We start from the raw sequence: 20,202 nt of genomic DNA on the forward strand, positions 1-20,202 counted from the left end.
GTGATCCCTGAGTGCAAAGCTAGGAGTAAGTCCTGAGCACCACACGAGCACCGCTCCCAAGATGATACTTTTTCTACAACCAGTTCCCAAGTTTTTGCTTAGTAGCTATTTACAAGATGGTTTGGAAAAATAACCATCAGGGTAAGTAATAAATTCAGTCATAATCATGATCATAAGTTTATTATTTGGTGCCCAGTTGCTGTGCAGAAGAATTTTGAATAACATTCAGATAAATGATGTGCACAACAAGCTTTCAGAATTTTGAGAATGTCAAGCTGTGAGAATAAAATGCTATTTTGATTATAGTAGACATATTCGTGGTAGTTATAATGGTAGTAGAGGGTTAACAAGTGTAAGAACAAAAACATTTACTGCTCAAACACTACTTACCACATACTTTACATTGATTATTTCTCCTCTCTCTACCGTCCTGTGGATTAAGTGTTGAGAACCACTATTTTACAAGTAGGAACTCAGATGCACATAAATCTCTAATGAGTAATTTGACTAAATTCGAATGCAGAACTTTGTGTCAGTGATGTCCTATAATACATCAAGGAAGACTTTAGGAGAAGCTGGATGGGAAATAAGTCTAGCCTGTCTGAATCTTAGTTCAAACATTCAACTCTCAAAAAGTATCCATTTATTCCTTATAAATCATTTTCAGAAGATGCACAATTTCCTAGCTTGTGGGATATGACATCACATTGTTTTAATTCCAACTTGGAACTGTTGACACAGAGGTTCTGAGTTCATTTCAAAATGGTATGGAAGCAGTTTCCCTCCCCTGGTAGCCAATATTTTTTTAGTTAGTTTATGTTCCAAGTTTTGGGTGTTTGCATTTTTGGCAAGGTTGGTACTTCCATTGCTAGAGCCCCAGCACCTTGGATGTATCACACAGTCAAGTCATCTCCTTGGGCTTGTGACCTCCACAGGTCTCCATCTTCATCCCACGTGGGGAATCTTCTCACCGCCATTTCTCACAGAGCCATACGGCCTTCTCCTCCCCAAAGATCCAGTACAATTCTTCTCAGAGACTTAGCTGTCAGGAAAACAAAAATTAAACCAGCATTTTTCTTTTAAACCACCTTTCTTTGGCCCCAAACCATAAATCTTTCCTGAGATGAGGAGACAAACAAGGTCACATTATCCGGAAAGAGGGAGTTGGGGGATGTACCTTGAGAGAAAGAAAGCAAATTAATTTTTTTTATGTCACAGTGAATCCCTCTGTCACATAAACAATTAAGTTTAAATAGGAATGCGATCTCAAAAGTCATTCCAGTTCATTTTATCAAACTAGATTTCATTAGCATATGTGCCTATGTCACTCCCACTCTTAGCCATTGAACACTAATAAATACATACCTCGCAGACTGGAAAGAGAGTACAGGGGTAAGGTGCTTGCCACAACCAACCTACCAACCCTGATTCAAATCCTTGCCACCACATCCTTATGCCCCAGCACTGCCAGGGTTTATTCCTGAGCTCTGAGGCATAAATAGTTCCTGAGCATCTCCAATGTGGCCCCCAAACCACAGAATGCATTTTTCACATGATTCTCAGGTCATTTGAATGCATGTGAACGTTTGTGAGTTACCAGTGTAAAGGGCAAAAAGCACATAGTGTGTTCAGAAAACAGTAAATGGATGAGTGGGCTAAAACTTGGGATCTGTGCTGGAGGAAAAATTTGACAGGTCTAGAAATTATTGAGCATTCAGGCAGATCAGAGTCATCAAAAGCATTTTCAAGGATTCAGGGCCATTGTAGTCAAAGGAGTCGTGGAAAATTTATGCAATGGAGAATGTCAATCAAGAGATAGCTTAGGAATATTTTTCTAGAAACAGTGGAGGAAATGGGACCATTTGCGAAAGAGCATGATAATGGTGCAATTCAAGTCTGTCATGCACTTTCACAAACACAGAGACTTTTTCAAGCTGCTGGGTGACTATTAAATATTCTAACATTTTATGATGCGAAGACATTTCTATTAATGACATGAAAGGTAATTTTAGCTCTTGGTGTCAGTGGGTCCTGCAAAGAGAGAGTATAAACTAGAATCTTTGGAATAAGAAAAATGGAATGTTCACAGCAAGTTGGAAACGAACAACAATGGCTCGGAAATGTAGGGCAGACCAGGCCCTGGGAACACAGCTATGCAGGTTTCTTAACCCTCAGGCGGCTGCTTTCTTTGACCTGCCCTTTGGCGATTTCACCACCTACTTGAATTCTTAGCTGCAGGAGGGCAGGTGCAGAGTGGAGCAGAGCAATTGTCATCCTTTTCCAACAGCCTCTAGGTCAGTGGTTGCAAACATCACTGCACATTACAGTCATCCAGGGGACTTTGAGCAGCACCGCTGCCTAGTCCCTGGACCAACAAATTACCATTTTAGTAGTTACAAAATCAACCAGTAATGGCTGGACTCAGGTAAATGCAATCGAACTGAAAGTCACAAGTAAAAGAGAAAATATTCTTCCGGTTCAATGTTTAGAGCATATAGTTATCGTTTATATCTATCATAGTATATATCATTTATATATACCATAGTATATATCAAACAGAGGCCTGAGTTTACTATATATTCTATATTAACCTGTTTTTCTCTCAGATAAGCTTTGTGTTAGGTAAGATCCCCCCCCACCATGATCTTCAGTTAGGAAATAGTAAATTGAGGCTCAAGAACAAGAGTGCTGTTGCTAACATCAGGAAAATGAGCCAGGATTCACTCTAAGAGTGAAAGTCTTAGAACCTGACCTTCAGTCCAAATTACAAATTTATGAGAATCATTTATGGGTACATTTATTCTTTCTACCTGAACCCAAGGCAGTTGAATACAAACTGTTTATATATAATTTATAAATTGTTTATATATACACATATATATGCACATATTATGAAAAGTGTGCCCCATAATTTTTTGTAAATGCTCAGACTTTCTTTGGACCAGTGGGTCATTTCTAAATGCTATCAGTAGAGTGTTGGACTTTACATACTGCAGGTGTTTAGTTAATTGCCTTTGAGATTAATAAATCAAGTGAAATCATGAGGATTTTGTAAAAGAAGCCTCAGACATCTGATAAAACTGCTCCTAGCCACCAAAAATATATATAATATGCATTATTAATAGCCATCGGCAGGAGTTTGACCTTATAGGGTTTGGACTGGTCTGCCAAATAGGGGCTATTCTCTGTATTTTTGAGGATCCGAATAATTCACACTGTTTTAGTCACACTAATTCTTCAGTTTTCTTGTTGAATTGGAGAGATTTCATACTTGCTGCTCTTCCCAATTGACTTCCCTTCCCTCCTGTCATCCCAATCCCATCACCACTATAAACCTGAGTAACACCCTCAAATTCTAATCTTAATGTTGTATTTTCACATAGCATATGTTGATTTCTCAACACCTCCCCCCTATAATTGTTACTCACTACTTGCCTTTCTTTTCTTACAGAACTTCATTATAGTTTAATATGTATCTTATTTTCAGGCTAATTTGTTCAGCAATTACCATTAAAATGTGCCCTCTTTACCAAAGGAATAACATTTTGTTTACCACTATGTTTCTAGTGACTTAATACCTGTGCTCAATAAAACATCAAATGTTGTTTTTGCAAGTGTAAAGTGGTATATAATTTACAATTGCAATTTATAAGGTTCTGGGAAAAGATCATACCAAACAGAGTGGCAAGAGAAAAGCTCAGAAACAGGAATTCGCTTGGTAAACATGTGGCCAGAAAAATGGGGTACAGTGAAATACAAAGAGGGTATTCAAGGTCAGGTTTCACAAGTAATTCTAAGACCTAACACAGAGTTCCTGGGAGACTACACAGCAAAAGAATTTTATCTAATGAACCTAATGCACCCTTCCCAGATATATATGGTAACAGCACAAGTAAACAGTTACAGTCATTATTTATGTAATTTTTAGAAGTGCTTCATATTTAAGGGAAGAAAAATTGATGTCATACGTTAAAGGTGTCTAAGAACTGTCAGCAGAAGCTCTTTACCAACTCTAGCACCTTTCCTGGCTTAATTTCTCACTTTGGATTAAGTTTTTTTTTAGTAGCCAAATCTTAGGTTTCTTTAGTAGTCAGATCTTCTCAAAAGCCTTCTAAACAGATATCATTCTTCATTTAGAACCCTACTTACGAAACTATGGTATTAGAGGTACAGACTGGACTGGGGAGATTGCTCAAAGGACCAGAGAGCATGCACTGCATGTGGGAGCCTGGGGTTCAGTCCTCAATACCGCATGGTCTCCTGAGCACTGCCAGGGCAATTCCCAGACACTGCCAGGAACAGTACCTGAGCAGTCCTGATGTGGTCCACAATCAATTAAACTAAAGAAATAGAAAGGAAAGAATAAATAACTAAAAACTGAGAAGCACAGATTATTGTTTAAAACAGCCTGTTTTGAAATTTTAATATTATTTGCCAGGAAATCTTAGTGTTTTCTCCTCTTACTGATTGTCCTCTCATTTTTTCAGTCTCAAGACTAAATTAGAGGTTTACATGTTTGAGTTCCATCTGGCGAAGTATGATATATATCTTTTTTTCAAAGAAACTAAATGTTAACTATATTACACATGAAAGCGTTCATATTCACATAAGCTGGCCCCTTGCTTTCAAAAATCAATTTATGTACATGATCACACATACAGACATATCCTTGGAACTTCTGTAAACTCAGGACTCTCTGTATAAGTTTAGCGTGAAACCACGCTATAATGCACATTTCACTAAGATGTTTGTTATGTCTGTGGAGAGTTTTAACTGTGGTAATACATCAGACTGTACTCAGTACAGACCTTGAGCTCCATAAATGCTGATTCCTTTTACTCAGTGCTTACATTCTACTCGAAAACCATGCCCCTGTATGTTTCACATGTTGCTAAGAGATACTGGGTTGATAAGGTTCTCCTCCCTTAGTTCATAGCCCAGCTGCTTACTTAAATATCAGACATCTCTCCCCAAATCCTTAATCTGATTAAACTCTGGCTGGAATAAATGCTCATTTCTCCAACTACCATGGTAACTAAAATCACCAGTATGTTCTTGACTTTGACAACAAATTTATTTACTTTCATCCTCGCAATCTAGATTCATTATTGCTTGCATACCTGTCCCTTTGAAAAGGAATGGCTGCATTTGTATTTCAGAATTTCTATCCTTAATTTGGGTCTTGCACAGGGGATGAGGTTACCATCTAGAGGCAGACTGTCATAATTTGGAATCTTGAGTATTCTTAATTAGTTGTGTGACCCTAATAAGTCCCTTCTTTTACAAGTTTAATTTGCTTGTGTGAAAATTTTAGATGGCAAATCCAACCTCAGAGATTGATGTGGTGCCACAGAGATAGTTCAGGGGTTAAGACACTTGCCTTGCATGCAACCAAAACCAGTTCCATTCCTGGTACCACATATTATCCTAAGCACTGCCAGGAGTGTCCCCAGATCGCAGAGTCAGGAGTAGCAGCCCCCGAGTGCCACTAGGTATGTCCCTATATATCCCCAATCCAAATTAATATGGCAATTAGATGAAGTAAAGCATATTGAAGCACTTATCTCAGAAGTTAGCACAACAGTGTACTCTGGCAATAAGTTAATAGGGATGGCTTGCAACAGACAGAGGAAAGGAGAAAGAGAAAAGAGAGAGAAAGGGAGAGAGATATATTTACTCTATTGCAGACACAAATACTGCTCAAAATGGAAATTTAGTAAATTTAGTTCTTGAAAGAATAAAGATTGTATCACCCAGTTACCAACTTGAATAAGAGAGTTAAATTCTGTAATTTATCATAAATGGCCAAAAGCAGTTTGTATGAGCCAAGTTCGCATAATGTGATTCTCAAAACCATATGAGGAAAAATCATTTGCTAAGTTTTTTTCCTAAAAATATGAAATTCCTTATAGGAATCATATTAGCTACCCAGACTCCTTCACAATCTAAATCCTACTTATCATTTAAATTGAAAAATGGCTCTCTGTCTTCACTTCTTTGGCATATTTCCTTCTTCTTCAGTTTATGTCAGTATATGAATTTGTTCTATCCAAATGAGTCTGCACCTCATGGAAAGAATACAGAAATACATTCTGAGTTTTATGTCAGTGAGATTTAACTCGAACCAAAAAAAAAAAAGGAGAAAAAGTAAAAATACAAAACAACCTGTGCCGATGCTTTGTTACTCTGTAGATTCTCAAAAGTAAAACTGTCTACTTTCAGCATTGTCATTCATCACATTGCCTAAGCAGAACTGCAGTCTCAGAGGAAGTGGAAAGGGAGAAGTGAGAAATGACATAAAATGGTTAGTTCCGCTCCACAGACGCAGGATGTCAGCGTGCTGAGCGCCAAGTCAAGCATCTTAGTTGTGAATTTGTTTGTGAACGTGTCTGTCATTTGCACCAGGAGGGACAATGAAGAGAACATGAAAACACATTTTAAGACTTGCATGTGATGGCCAAGAAATAAGCAGGTGATATTTTCTTGTTGCTGCTATTTCCTAACAGCTTTGTGGAACCTGCAGATGTCCCCCCTCTTTATTTTCCATTCATACTTCTGCATGTGTTCCTGTTAATGCTGTTCCTGCTACTGAAAACAAAACAAACACAACATAGATACTATGAGTCAGAGGGTTTAATATTCATCTTCATTAGGACCCTTCCGAAGTAGGGCGGTTGCGCACTGTGGTTCAGAGTTTGTGTGTCAGGTTGGCGGTTGGTGATTAGCTCAGTGGACTGGCACACACTTTGCATTCGGGAAGCTGAGGTTCAGCCCCTGGCGTTCTGTGGTCCCAACAACCCTGCAGGGAGGGACTCAGCAAAGAGCAGGGAGGAGCTGCCAGGTGTGACCCAAAAAATCAAAGTAAAAAAGGGTTTTGAAAAACTCTGGAGGCAAATTGGTAGTGAAATTCACTTCTGCCTTTTCTTATACTGTACTCTTTTTTTTTTCAGTTTTTTATTAGAGAACCACTGTGATGTACAGGTACAAACTTATGAACTTTTGTGTTTGCATTTCACTCATGCAGTGATCATTTACCCATCCCTCCACCAGTGCCCATTCACCTCCACCAATGATCCCAGTATCCCTCTCACCACCCCCACCCCATCCCCCACCGCCCCACCCTGCCTTTGGCAGGGCATTCCCTTTTGTTCTCTCTTCTTTTGGGTGTTGTAGTTTGCAATAGAGGTATTGAGTGGCCTTCATGTTTGGTTTATAGTCTACTTTCATTTCACATCTTCCAACCTGGATGGGTCCTCCCAACATCCTCTACTTGGTGTTCCCTTCTCTATCTGAGTATACTGTACTCTTAGGAAAGTTACTTCACCTTTACTTTGTCTCCATTCTCTCATCAAATTTTAAAAATGCTAAAGGTGGTATTTTTCATTATGGGCTTCTTTGTGGGTTAATTACTTCTGCAACCACAGCACAGACCATATCTAATTTTCCTGGCTGTGTCTCAATAAAACTATTTGTCCTGCTTGTGACCAGTTCTGATCAATATGGATTTGTCAGTCATCCATCCTTAGCCAACCTCTGATTAAAAGAGGGTTTTAGATCTGATCTTTCGAATCATCCATTTGACAGTTTGATTTCATACAGGGAATAGCCTAAGAGGATGAGGCAGTAAGTTGCTCCCACTCCCCGCAAATGTCATCCAGCTAGTATTTTTTTAACTATTGAATTCTTGTATAACTCATAGTATCATTTTAATGACCCGAGTTCCAATAATGATATCTTATTTTTTAGAAATAGAAGTTCCCCGTAGAATACATTTCGCACTTGATGATGGTTTTAGGTCCATTCCTCCAAAGCAGAAGGATTCATGGACAAGTGAGAAGAAAGTAAGGGAAATAAGACAAGGAAGGTGGGTGTGGGTGTGAAACAAACAAGGGATATTGCAAACAAAATCCATTCAGAGAAAGTTTAGCCTGATGCTGCTAGGGAAGTCTGAAGTGTAAGCTGGTTAAGAATTGTCCTATTACCTATCAGGACAATCTCTGGCGAATGGGTGCCCTGCAAGGCTGCCAGGTCTCTAGGTATTTCCCGCTGATTCAGAGTGGACCCAGTAGTCTAAGGATGGAATGAATCCTGGAATACTCCCTAGCTAACATGTAGGTACTGATCATTTAAATCATTCCGAAATGATTAAAAGGAGGGAGAGAAGAGTAGGGGGTAAGACGCAAAAATGACCTGAGGGAACCTGGGCAAAACACTGGCATTATGTTTGGAATTAATAACAAAAGAAAAGTAATAAATTGACTTGTTTGAGGATATATAGACTAGAATTTGTAGTGCAGTCTCATAGTTACCAAAAGTCTTTAGTTTTACCTATAAAAATTCAAATGATACTTGCATTTTACCTTCATAACTTAGTGATCATTTGATGAAAGGATGTTTCTACATTTAAAATTATATTGTTATCCTCAAAATATAATTTAACTGATGCTTTATTTTTTGGCTTATTCTTGCCACTTACATTTATTTTTCTTATTTATTTTTAAATTTATTATATAGTATAGGTAGTCACAGTAGTAGTATAGTTTATGGTATTGAAACATTGTGAGTATGTTTTACTAAGCAGGTTATATACACCCATTTCTTAAGAGCATTGCCTACCTGATTTTAGAAAAATATGGCCAATAAGATATCTTCCCCAGGTCAGTTCAACTTTATGGTAAGATTAAAATCATCTGTGACAATATCTCTTCCAAATACTCTCCTGTCTCTGTAAATATGCAGATGACAGAAAAGACTTCCACAGCTCTACTGCCTTTCACATGAGTTTTTTAAAATTTATTATTGTTTATTTTATTTTATTTTATTTATTTTTGTTTTATTTAGTGCTTTGTTTTATTTATCATTATTTTAATGTATTATTGTTTGGTTTGGTTTATTTTATGGTAGAAGTCTCACTTTTTTTCCAGAAGTGTCATTAAAGTGTCATACTTTTCTGTGGTCTCTCAGTCCATGACACAACTTCTTTGTTCACATGAGATACCTGCCTAATTTGAAATCCTCATTTTGATGTCATGGACCTCTGTGTTGACCAACTTTCCTGGCTCTGTCTCTACTTTAGACCAGGATTGGCCAACACTGAATCTTATTCTAAGCGCCCCTCTTCCCACTACTAACAGCAATACCATATCACCCATTTTTGAAGACTCACTTTTAAAACTACCTCCTAGTACTTTACCGTTAATCCCACACAGTTGTGATCTATTTTCCCTATAGGTCCCTTAGATTATACTCTTCCTACTTTATGCTACATTGAGACACAAATATTCTGCAGCTTAGACTAAATCATTCACTTCCTTGGCCTTCCTACTACAAGGTAGCTTCTTCAGAGAGGAACATTGCCTAATTCATCTTTCTGTTCCCTGCAGAACCAAGCACATTTCCACATTCATGTATGCTCAGTATAGTCATTCCATTGCTGATATTGACAACTTCTCATAAATGTTGCCCTGTGTCTTTACCTCATATCTCCTGGCTTCTGACCAGTCACATTTGTGACTTCTAGTGATCATGGCTGCTTCAGAATTAGAAGATCCTCACTTCAGTCCAAACTGTGAGAATGTCTCTTATAGAACTTTGGCAGATCGTTTCTACCCAAATTGCTTAGTCTAAGATTTTCAAATGTTTGCATGTCGCCTACATTCTTTGTGTCAAATCCATTTACCACCTGCTCAGCTGTTTTATCAGCATTTCCCTAAGTCTACTCACCCCTATTTAAAATGAATTTAAAAGAAAGGTGATATCACTACCTTTGGTAGAATTCTACTAATACTGACCATCAATGGAATGTAACCCTAAAGATAAAAACCGATGACTTTGGCACCGGAAGTCTTACTCCTATAAGTTAAAATGACAAATAGCAAGTAATAGTGAAATATTGATGACATCTTGAACCAAACTGAACCTTCTTGGTGATAAATCTCTTTTTGTGTCATATCACAAATCAAGGGGACTGCATGCCCTCTTCTGGGTACAGTATATGTTGGAGCATACAAATTCACAAAAATAACTTTTTGTTTCTTGTTAATGCATTATAGGATTCAACAGTTAAATCTCTTCTAAACTCCTCTAAAATAAATTACATTTAATTCCATGGACATTGGTGGATTTCAGGTTGTGCTTTTGCCTGAAAGGGACTTACTTTATCTTACAAGCAACAGCTGCCCTCTGCACCAATGCATACATCTCAGTAGAAATGCTACTCATAACTTTGATCACTAACTTTAACCTGAAACACAATTCATCTTCTCCAAAACTAGGGAACAGAACAGAACAGTCTTTATGTCATTTCTATTATGAGAAGATTATTCTAAAACAAATGGAATGAAGCAGTGGTTATCAGCACCTACTCACTCTTTAGGCTTCCAATTAAAGAACATCTTCACTCTGACTAGTTCTTCTCAATTTCTCTTCCTTTTTGGAAAAGAAGCTTATCTTAATCACAAAGCCTTTGACACTTTCAGAATATCGTGAAAAGGAGATAATATTAGAACTTACCTCATAGTATTTTGTGAAAATTAAATGAGGTGTAGAGAGGTTAGAGTGTAAGATTCAGGAAAGGTCATTCAGTAACAGCAAGGACTTATGTGTCAGGGTTAAGTACCAAATAAATACATATTTAAATTTTGGGAGCCTCCTAAACAGAGCTCCAGATGTATAGGGGCCACTTCGTAGAAATATTCACCCACTGGATGGTTCAAGGCCAGCGCCTGGCAATGCAGTGCTGCTCAGACCAATTGCTGGGTGCGTCCAGGGCCACACCCAGTGGTGCTCTAGTGCATATGTGATGCTGGCTGTGCACACCTCTGACAATAAGATGTTCCTGGCCCCCGAAGGCATATTTTCATTAAGGGAAGTCATAAGTAAAAATGTAGGAACTTTTTCTGTGATGATTAATTTGAGAAGCATTTGCTTTAAATTCTAAGACAATGAAAAGTTGCCGTGGGCCCCACTCAAAAGTCTGTATATTCAATAAACATTGAGAATTTGACTTACAAATAAATGTAAGGCTAATGCAATTATTTGATGTTAATGTTACTATATTTTTACTAATGGATCTCATTGAGGACATTCTATCTCTGGTCACTCATTCGTAATTGTATTAAATTTTTCTACCAATTCCTACCTGTACTTATTTTTGTTTATTCAGTCACAGCAGAACTATTTTTGAACAGTTTTCAGGGTGATGTTTCCACAGGATATTCTGAGGTGTTAAAATTTAAACTTATTTTCCTTTCTTGAAACTCCTGGAGTCCCTAACTGTTGTTCTGATTTGTTCCTCCTTATCGGGTAGTTGCAGGAACACTCATGTTAAGTAGAGACTGTGAGTTTAAATTCTTCTGTCCATATCCAGGGCCATATGTAACAATTTATTAATTTTAAAAAATGTAGTTAAGGCCAGAGAGGAATTAATTCTCTTATCTTGCATCCAACCAATCTGGTTCAAATCTCCGGTATCATATCTCATCCCCTGAGCACCACCAAGTATCACTGCCAAGCACAGATCCAGGAATAGTTCCTAGGCACAGCCAGATATGACACAACAGAGCCAGGAATAATCCCTAAGCACATCCAGGTGTAACCCAAACACCCCACCCTCTGCCCCCCTCCAAAATATAGTGAGTAATAACCTCATCTCCCAGAAGTAGATTTCTGCAACTTTTGTCTACTCAACATCCATTTCTTCTCTCTCTCTCGAAATACAAATGGTTATTCTTAAGGCAGTGATTCCTCAGCTGCAGTCCACATGGTTCAGATATGGTGTGCCGCAGTTCACTGAAGACAGCGACCCACTCAATGTCCTATCATTCAATTTTGCTGACTTGGTTATGGCTAATCTTCTCAAGGTTGCTAAACTCGAGAAGCTGATGGTTGTCTTTGGAAGAAAGCCTGACCGAAGCCAGCTTGCAAAGAACACAGTAGCTTAAGCCTCTGATACTATCTACACCCAGAGCTGAACCTACACCCCAGGCCTTCAGCTACATGACCTCTAATATTTTAGATAGTTTGAATTCGCTCTTTTTTGTAAATCCAGAGCATCAATGAAACACTTCCAAGAAGAATATAGAGTTGCTTGTCTTTATCGCGAGTGGACAAGCTTATAAGCTATACTTAACTGTGAATAATTACTAATAATTTCAACACAATTTATCAATTACTGAGTAAATGTTCTGGTCATAAGGAATGATTGAAATTCAAGAGGAAAAACCCCTTGTATAATTAGAAAATGGAGATATTTCTAAATGGGAGTTAAAGAAACACAAGCAAAAAAGCAATGGTCAACTATTAAATGTAGAAGCACAGAAGTAGTAGAAGTAACTGTGTCTGTACCTGAATACAGTTGGAGCTTTTGAACATCTTCCTATAGCCCAGTTCTCTAACTTTTGAAGGCCTCCTGATACATCATGTAAAGCATATTAAAATGTACCTTTGTATATGAAATTTAAACTGCTTAACACTAAACATAGCAAAACACTTTATATATATTTAATCAAACATTAATAAACCTTAGCATTGCAGATTGCTGTTTCAGCTTAGACTTAATGCTTATATTTTTTTCATCATTCCAACATTTATCCTAGGGTAAGAACCTCAGAAGACTTATAAATTCTAGGCTTTCTAACTCAGGCAGCTGGTGAATGAAGAGTTTGGGTGGAGATGCTTTAAGAAAGGCCTCAGTGGAATCAACTCTCATTCAGGGAAAACCTTCTTTCTGGAAAACTTAATTTTATATATTGCATTGCTTATTTTTGACTATCAGTGGTCATCCTTATGAAACAACTGTGAGAAATATTTAGAGAAAATATTTTAAATGCTCTGATCTACAATACTATGACTGGTAGGATTTTATGGGCACAGCATTCCAATACCATACCCTTCTCCAGGGTGTTCATCCCCCCACCCTTATGTCCTACCCCAGCTAAGATCAGTTCTAAAGACTAGTTCTTCAGAACACCTTCTGTTGCCTTGGGGAATTTGCTATGTTCTTATTATGTCTCTTTATATCCCACATATGAGCGAGAGATCACTCTATGTCTTTCTCCTTTTGTCTGACTTCACTGGGGGCATGATACTCTCCAGTTCCATTCACGTGACTGCAGATTGCATGATTTGCCTTTTCTTTTGGCCAAGTATTATTTCATTGTGTTTTTATATGTGTGTGTTTATATATATATGTGTATATAAAGCCATAGTTTATGTATTATACCATAGTTTATGGGGCTGGAGCAATAGCACAGTGGTAGGGCATTTGCCTTGCATGTGGCCGAACCATGTTCGATTCTTCCACCCCTCTCTGAGAGCCTGGCAAGCTACCCGTGGTGTATTCGATATGCCGAAAACAGTAACAATAAGTCTCACAATGAAATGTTACTGGTGCCCGCTCGAGCAAATCGATGAGCAATGGGATGACAGTGAGGGTGACAGTGACCATAATTTATACCCAGTCATTTGTTCTTGGACATTTGTATTGTTTTCATATTTTTACTTTTGTGAATTGTGCTACAGTAAGTATAGTAGCACAGATGTCTTTTCCGAATAGAGTTTTCGGGCCCTTCAGGTAGCTATCAAGAAGCAGAATAGCTGGGTCTTTTGGAGCCATCTTTTGTCTGGATTGAGATTGTATTTCTGTTACCTTAATTCATTCGGTGAAATAACAGAAATGTAGGTATACATTCTTTAGGGATTTGTTTTTTTAAGTCACATGCCTACCAAAAAGGTTCTGAGCACTTTAATATATTCTTTTGAACTGTATAATGTTTTAAAATTTGTTTTGTTCTGTTCTTGTTGTTGTTTTGGGGCCACACCAAGCAGTGCTCGGGAATTATTCCTCATGGTACTTGGAGAACCATATGGGATACTGAGGACTGGACCTAAGTTGGCCACTTGCAAGACAAGTGCCCTACCACTGTACTATCCCACCCCAAAAACTGTAATCTTGTAGTTACTTAATTTATGCTTGTTTCTCATACATAAAAGGGGGATAATAATAATTGAAATTACATATGCATATTAAAAGAATCCAAATATGTTGCTGTTTATAAAATATTTGGTGGCAGGGAGTGGGTGAAGGACCATGGGACAATGGAGAGAAGGAAATACCTGACTATGTAGTATGATGCTGAAATAGTTCACATGAAATACTACCAATACCTTGTAAACCACAGTGCCCCCCTTCAAATAAATCATTTGAAGTAGCATATGACACATTATTACTGTTATGTTTTTAGTTTATTCTATTATATATAAGGGCTGGAACAATAGCACAGTGGGTCGGGCGTTTGCCTTGCACGCGGCAGACCCGGGTTTGACTCCTCTGCCCCTCTCAGAGAGCCTGGCAAGCTACTGAGAGTATCTCACCCGCACGGCAGAGTCTGGCAAGCTACCTGTGGTATATTCGATATGCCAAAAACAGTAACAACAAGTCTCACAATGGAGATGTTACTGGTGCCCGCTCGAGCAAATCGATGAGCAATGGGATGACTATGATACAGTGATTATATACAATTAAAATAATAGATACATTTTCTTTCCATATGTTATTTCTGGTTTTCTTCCTACTCTTCAGTGACCCTGTACTATATTTTATATAGATGTCTACACTACTTTAAAAGATTCTAATCAGCATTCAAAACTATGCACTCCATTGTTCATTTTTAAAAGAGTTATAAATATAAATGCTTAAATCGTTTGATCAAGCAGGTCACCCATACTGCATGAGAACTTTCTCCCAGATCCTTCTGACTGCTGCTTCTCCAACAAGAGGTTTGGTATGATGACAGGTACCTGCTGGAACAGACACCATATTGATTTTCAACAGATGAAAGGCTGTGATAGAACAACCACATAGCCCACCTGCCTCATTTAAATTTTGTTGGTTTCTACGGAGGGAATCAAAACAGAATTACTTAGATTTTAAGAGGGTTTTTTATTTTTTATTTTTTGTCATGAACATGAACTAGCTATTCAAAACATAAGAACTTTTAGAAGGATTTAATACAGTTGAGTGATTCTTCCTCATTAGAATATGCTCTTTTTCTGGCTTTCATCACTGCAAAGTAGCTTTCTTCCTACCCCTTGGGCCAGTCTTAATTAGATCCTTCTGAAACTGGTAATTGACCTTTACCAGAAGATTTCCTTCTATGTTCTTAAGTCTTCTCACTTTGTTCATCCTCACTTAATTTGTTTACACCCTCAGAGTTATCAAGCACATTAATTCAAAAGCATATGAATTAGGTATTATGGGCATAGATACTGGAATATAGTCTGGAGAAAAGCAGAAAAAAATGATTATTTTCAATATGCCTTTCATGATGGGAAGATGGAAACATGATGGGTAGAATATAATATCGTAGATAGTAATATATTTTCAAAAAGTTAAAGCAGAAAAGTTAAATAAAAATTTAAGATGAAAACAGGTGTTAGAATGGAACATGGTTTTTGTTGGTTTGTTTGTTCTTTTAAGCAGTGGGTCATACTCCCAGAAGTGCCTGGGAGTGTTGGGGGTAACCAGGGAGTTCACTGGGTGTAGACACCAAGGCACTAGTCCACTTTGGATGCCTGACAGAGTGTATCTTTGACCCAAAATGAGCCGTATCACTTTCTTCAACTTTGCTTCTACCACCACCAATGAGTTGCTCAAGTGAGGAATGTAAATCCTATCCTTGAACCCTTCTCCATTTTTTCCATATCTAATAGGTCATGGAGTTTAACTATTACTATCCTAAATCAGACCAGTGCCACTCTTCCCCTAGATTCCTACAGTAGATGGATGTCTTACAACCTTTACTGCCACTTTCGTGTGAAAGTCCCTGTCATCCCTATTCTTCCTCTGAACAGTGACCCCCCACGAACCTCTGCCCAGCTTTCCAGTGACATCATGTACCATCTTTAGCTTGTCCTCCAGCGTCACTGTTCTTCCTTTGTTCTTCATTTATGCCATCTCTATTGGCACGAGATGTTCTTATATCACATTTCATCTTTCTGGAACTTTCTTCCCTTACCTCTTCATCAGGATAACCGATCTTTCCAATCTCAGTTGAAGCCACTTCATACCAACAATTTTACTTAAATCCTCAAGCTATGTTATTTCCTTCAAATATAGAGTTGGAGATTTCCAATTTCCCCACTTCCCAGTCCATGCTACATGTGCTTTTACTTTTAAACCAAGTTCTTTTCTGGTGTTGAAGTATGAACTCTGAGGGGATAAGGATCATGTCTGTCTGCTCTTCACATCATCTGAGTGCCTGTTGAATAATGTTTGACATAGAGTAAGTGCTAGTATGTACTTACTGGATTTAGGTGTGGAAGATACTGTTGCAGAGGCTAACAACAGATGAACATGCAGGTTCCCCCCTGGCATTTCCATGCTTTTTTATTCAGAAATAATTGTGAAGTTTATCTTGTAAGAGTACTTACATTTTACATTCTCATTTTACTGCAGGAATCATAGCGCTCTCCAGCAGGGCCTTCCCTCTGCATATTATTGTTCCAATTTGCATTTTCTGGGCAGCACTATCAGCAAAGTCTTCCAGAGAGGTGACTTAGGTTGAATATGCTGTGTAATAGAGATACATTACAGGCACAAGTTGGTCTCATAGTTTGCAAATAGTAGGAATATCTCTTTAATTATATTAGTTACTGTTATTGGTAGGAGTCCCTTCTGGCATGTGATAGCATAAAAATGGATATTCTTGCCATTTCTCATCTAGATTACTACTTTTTCTTTTTTTTGCTTTTTTGGGTCACACCAGGCGATGCACAGGGGTTACTCCTGGCTCATACACTCAGGAATTACTCCTAGCAGTGCTCGGGGAACTATATGGGATGCTGGAAATCGAACCCCGGTCAGCCGTGTGCAAGACAAATGCCCTACCCACTGTGCTGTCGCTCCAGCCCCTAGATTACTACTTTTATCTTTAATGTATACCTTTCTTAATATTACCTCAACTCCCTTGAAATGTCCTTTCCCATCTTCTAGAGAAATTTATGATAATTACATCAAATTTATGCGAACTCAGTATTTATAGACTAAGGAATAATAGTGCCTTCCTGGCCATTCATTAGAGCATCGTCATTAAAAATAGTAATAATTATTAATCACATGTCAAACATTGTACATTTGTTTACAAAATTAACCATTATGTAGAGAAGTTACTATTCCTATTTTTTATTTTTAGAGAGACTGAGGCTCAGAGAGGTTAAGAGACCTGTCCAAGCCACAGAGTTCCTAAGTAGTCAAGCTGGGATTTGACTCCAACGTTGGTCCCCAGTTCTTTTGAAATCCTGTCTGCACTATGCTGTTGTTTTAGTTGAGTTTTAAATTATCTTTGTTTGTGTTCCTCATCCTTCTCCCCCCTTAGTTTTCAGTGTACAGTAGGGCTTCAATAAATATGTGTCTTACCACTCTTGCTTAGTATTACTATCACTTACTATTGTCATTAGTACTAAGTAGATGAGAGTCTTTGTGTTATTGTTCTGTTGGAAGCCCAAGTGAGAGGGAGCAGGTAGTACAAGAGATCCCACCTGAGTATCTGGTCAGCAAGGAAACTGCTTTCAGGAATTTTGAAGAGGAAGAGTTTTGGGGATGTGGTGACATAGAGTGGGGAGAGCTGGGCTTGGCTTCCCCTGGGTTCCTGCTGAGAAGTCACTCCCTGCTGTGCCCAGGAGTCCAGAATATCCCAGCGGACCCCCTCCCCCCCCGTGCAAGGCAAGGGTCCTAACCCCCTCCATTTTCTCCCCTCTTCTTAAAATACCCCTTTTCTAGGATTTTGCTAGCTGGTTACTTGGGTGTAAAGTGCTTTTAAGAAACGAAATCTCTGGGTGTGAAGCTAATAATAATCTAAACTTTGTTTTCCCGTCAGTATAGTTACGGGGGGGGGGGGTTGTTGAGAGTGAAGAGTGGAGAGGGAAACATCAGCTATTTTGCTCGCCGTCACCCTGACTCCTGTCACCGTGTCCCGTGAGGTCCCGAGCCCTCGGTCTTCACTGATGCGCGGTCCCCTCCTTCTCTCTGCCGGGTCCCGCGGCTGTCGGGAGCCTCGGCGCGGCCGCGCCGCCCACCTGTCTAACCCAGAAACCCCCTGCTCGGTGGAGGCACCGCGCGCGCGCTCTGCCCGCTTTCCCCGCGCCGGAGCCGGCGGCGATGCCCACAGCCCCCGCCGCCCCCGCGCCCCGGAGTCACCCCCCTCCCCAGGCCACCCCGCGATGGCCCTCGGGCCGGCGGGGCAGGAGGCAAGTGGGTCGGGACTGCAGCCCAGACCCGGCCCGCAGGAGTCCGGGAGCCGGCGAGCCCGCAGCGCCTCGCGGGGTCCCCTTCTCTCCCCGCGCCCCCTCGCCGGGACCAGTGTGGACGCGTGCCCGGGGCGGCTGTGCCGAGTCGTGCCCCGGGGCCGCCCGCAGCCTCCCGGGTGACCTTGGGCCGGTGCCCGAGTTCCCGCGCGCTGGTTTCCCACCGTCCCCGGAGCGGGGACCGAGTTCCGACCCCCGGGGCGGGGGAGGGGGGGTGAGAGTCGTCGACTGCCGCCCTCCCCGCGCGCAGTGGGCGCCCAGTTTCAAACAATGGTCGGGAGCGGCCGCTGGGCGAAGTTGGGGACGCCCGGGCTCAGCCCCGGCTCTCCCCGCACCCGCGCCCCCCGCGCCCCGCACGTCCTCGCCTCGGGCGCGGGGGGGCGAACCGTCCCCGCGGGGGGCGAGACGCCCCCACCCGCTTCCCCCCCCCACGCCCCTGCCGCCGACACGCAGGGAAGAGGACGCGGAGGCCGGCGCGGGGACGCGGGGGGACGCGGTGGCCGCAGCCCCCGCCACTCCCGTGCGCGGGGCCCCTTCCTCCCCCGGCGGCCTGCGGGGACGGCCCGGGCGCGGCGAGCTGCCAGGCGGAGCCCGCGGCCGCCCCGGGCGCCGGGCGGGAGTGGGCGAGGTAAGGAGTGGCGTGGGGGGGGCGTGGGGGCGGCCACCTGCCCGGCCCCGCGCCTCCGTCCCGCTCCCCCGCGGCCCCGGCGCCGCACCGCGCCCTCCTCCCCGGCGCTCTCCCCGCGCACAAGCCCGAACCCCGGAGGCACGGCGCTGCCCGCCACCCCCCGCCCCTCCCCACCGCCGGCTATAAATAGTCGGGACTCTCGGGTCAGGCACGTCACACCGCCACGAGCCGGGACCCCAAGGTTCTCTTCTCTGGGGACAGGGGGCGGGGGGGGGGCGAGGAGGAGGGAAGAGCGAAGGAGTAGTGAGGACGAGCTCGCGCCCGCGAGCCCGGGAAAGACCGGGCATTTTGTGATTTTTATCTTGCTTCCTTAAAAAAAGATCGCCGTGCCGTTCTATTCTCCGAAGCCGCCCCCCTCCGCCCCGTACAGCGGTGCGCTCAGCCCTCCTTCCATTGGCTTCCTTCTCCCCCCACCCCGCCACCCCCTCTCCCAGCACCCCAGGCTCGTCCCAGGCAGGGGATGCTGTTTGCCCAGGAAATAAAGTTCCAACTCCGCTCCTCCCTGCTCGGTCACCCGGACCGAAGTGGGCTCCCAGGCACCCCACTCCGGCCATCCCCTAAATTCTTCATCGGGCTTTGACATCTTTAAGAGGAAGCACATATTCGGGCGCGCGCGCGAGAGAGGGCACACACACACACACACACACACACACACACACACACACACACACACACCCCACACGCACACACACGCACACGCACGCAAAGGCACGCACACCCCACAACCTGCGAGGTGCAAAACTGCCTCCTGCAACTACCAAAACTTACCAGCCGCTCTTGTTTTTCTCTTAAAGAAAAGACTACAAAGGTTTTACTCTAGATGCTCCTGTGTGGGTGACCTTTCTCCGTTATTGGAATTTGTGTGTGTGTGTATATATATATATATGTGCATCGCTCATATATATATTTTTTCCCTTTTTCCCCTTTAATTTTTTTTTTTCTTAACAAGAAAATCTGCTGGGTCCCTGGCAGCCGCCGCTGCCCCTTTGATGTTTTGGTACGCCGTGCGCATGCGCCTCCCATTAGAATTACCGCACTGGGCAGACTAAGTTGGATCTCCTCTCTTCCGCGAAACCTCAATCCGGGCAAAAACTAAAGGGATGTGGAGAGTCCGGGAAAGGGGCTACTTTGGGATTTGGTCATTCCCCTTGATAATCGCCGCGGTCTGCGCGCAGAGGTAAGTGTGCCCCGCGTTTTTCTTCTCCCTTTCT

At 41.7% G+C, this 20,202-nt stretch overlaps 1 protein-coding gene and 1 long non-coding RNA gene across 3 annotated transcripts in view; one reads left to right on the forward strand and one right to left on the reverse strand.

The window, feature by feature from the left end:
* Positions 1-10: 10 nt before the first annotated feature.
* On the reverse strand, positions 11-19,873 carry LOC129402433 (uncharacterized). Its single transcript, XR_008628661.1, has 3 exons — positions 19,760-19,873; positions 16,432-16,570; positions 11-1,042 (listed from the first exon to the last, which is right to left on the reverse strand). It is a non-coding gene; the product is annotated as an uncharacterized LOC129402433 (long non-coding RNA).
* Positions 19,850-20,202, forward strand: part of GABRB2 (gamma-aminobutyric acid type A receptor subunit beta2) — a 204,964-nt gene continuing 204,611 nt past the window's right edge. The window contains exon 1 of one of the 2 annotated variants that reach the window (XM_004611462.2): positions 19,850-20,168. In XM_004611462.2, the coding sequence (XP_004611519.1) occupies positions 20,092-20,168 (77 nt within the window). In that variant the 5' untranslated portion in view covers positions 19,850-20,091. The remainder of the gene's footprint in view (positions 20,169-20,202) is intronic. The other variant, XM_004611463.2, reaches the window with a different exon arrangement.

The sequence above is a fragment of the Sorex araneus genome, chromosome 2, assembly GCF_027595985.1.
Source record: "Sorex araneus isolate mSorAra2 chromosome 2, mSorAra2.pri, whole genome shotgun sequence".
NCBI classification, from domain to species: domain Eukaryota; kingdom Metazoa; phylum Chordata; class Mammalia; order Eulipotyphla; family Soricidae; genus Sorex; species Sorex araneus.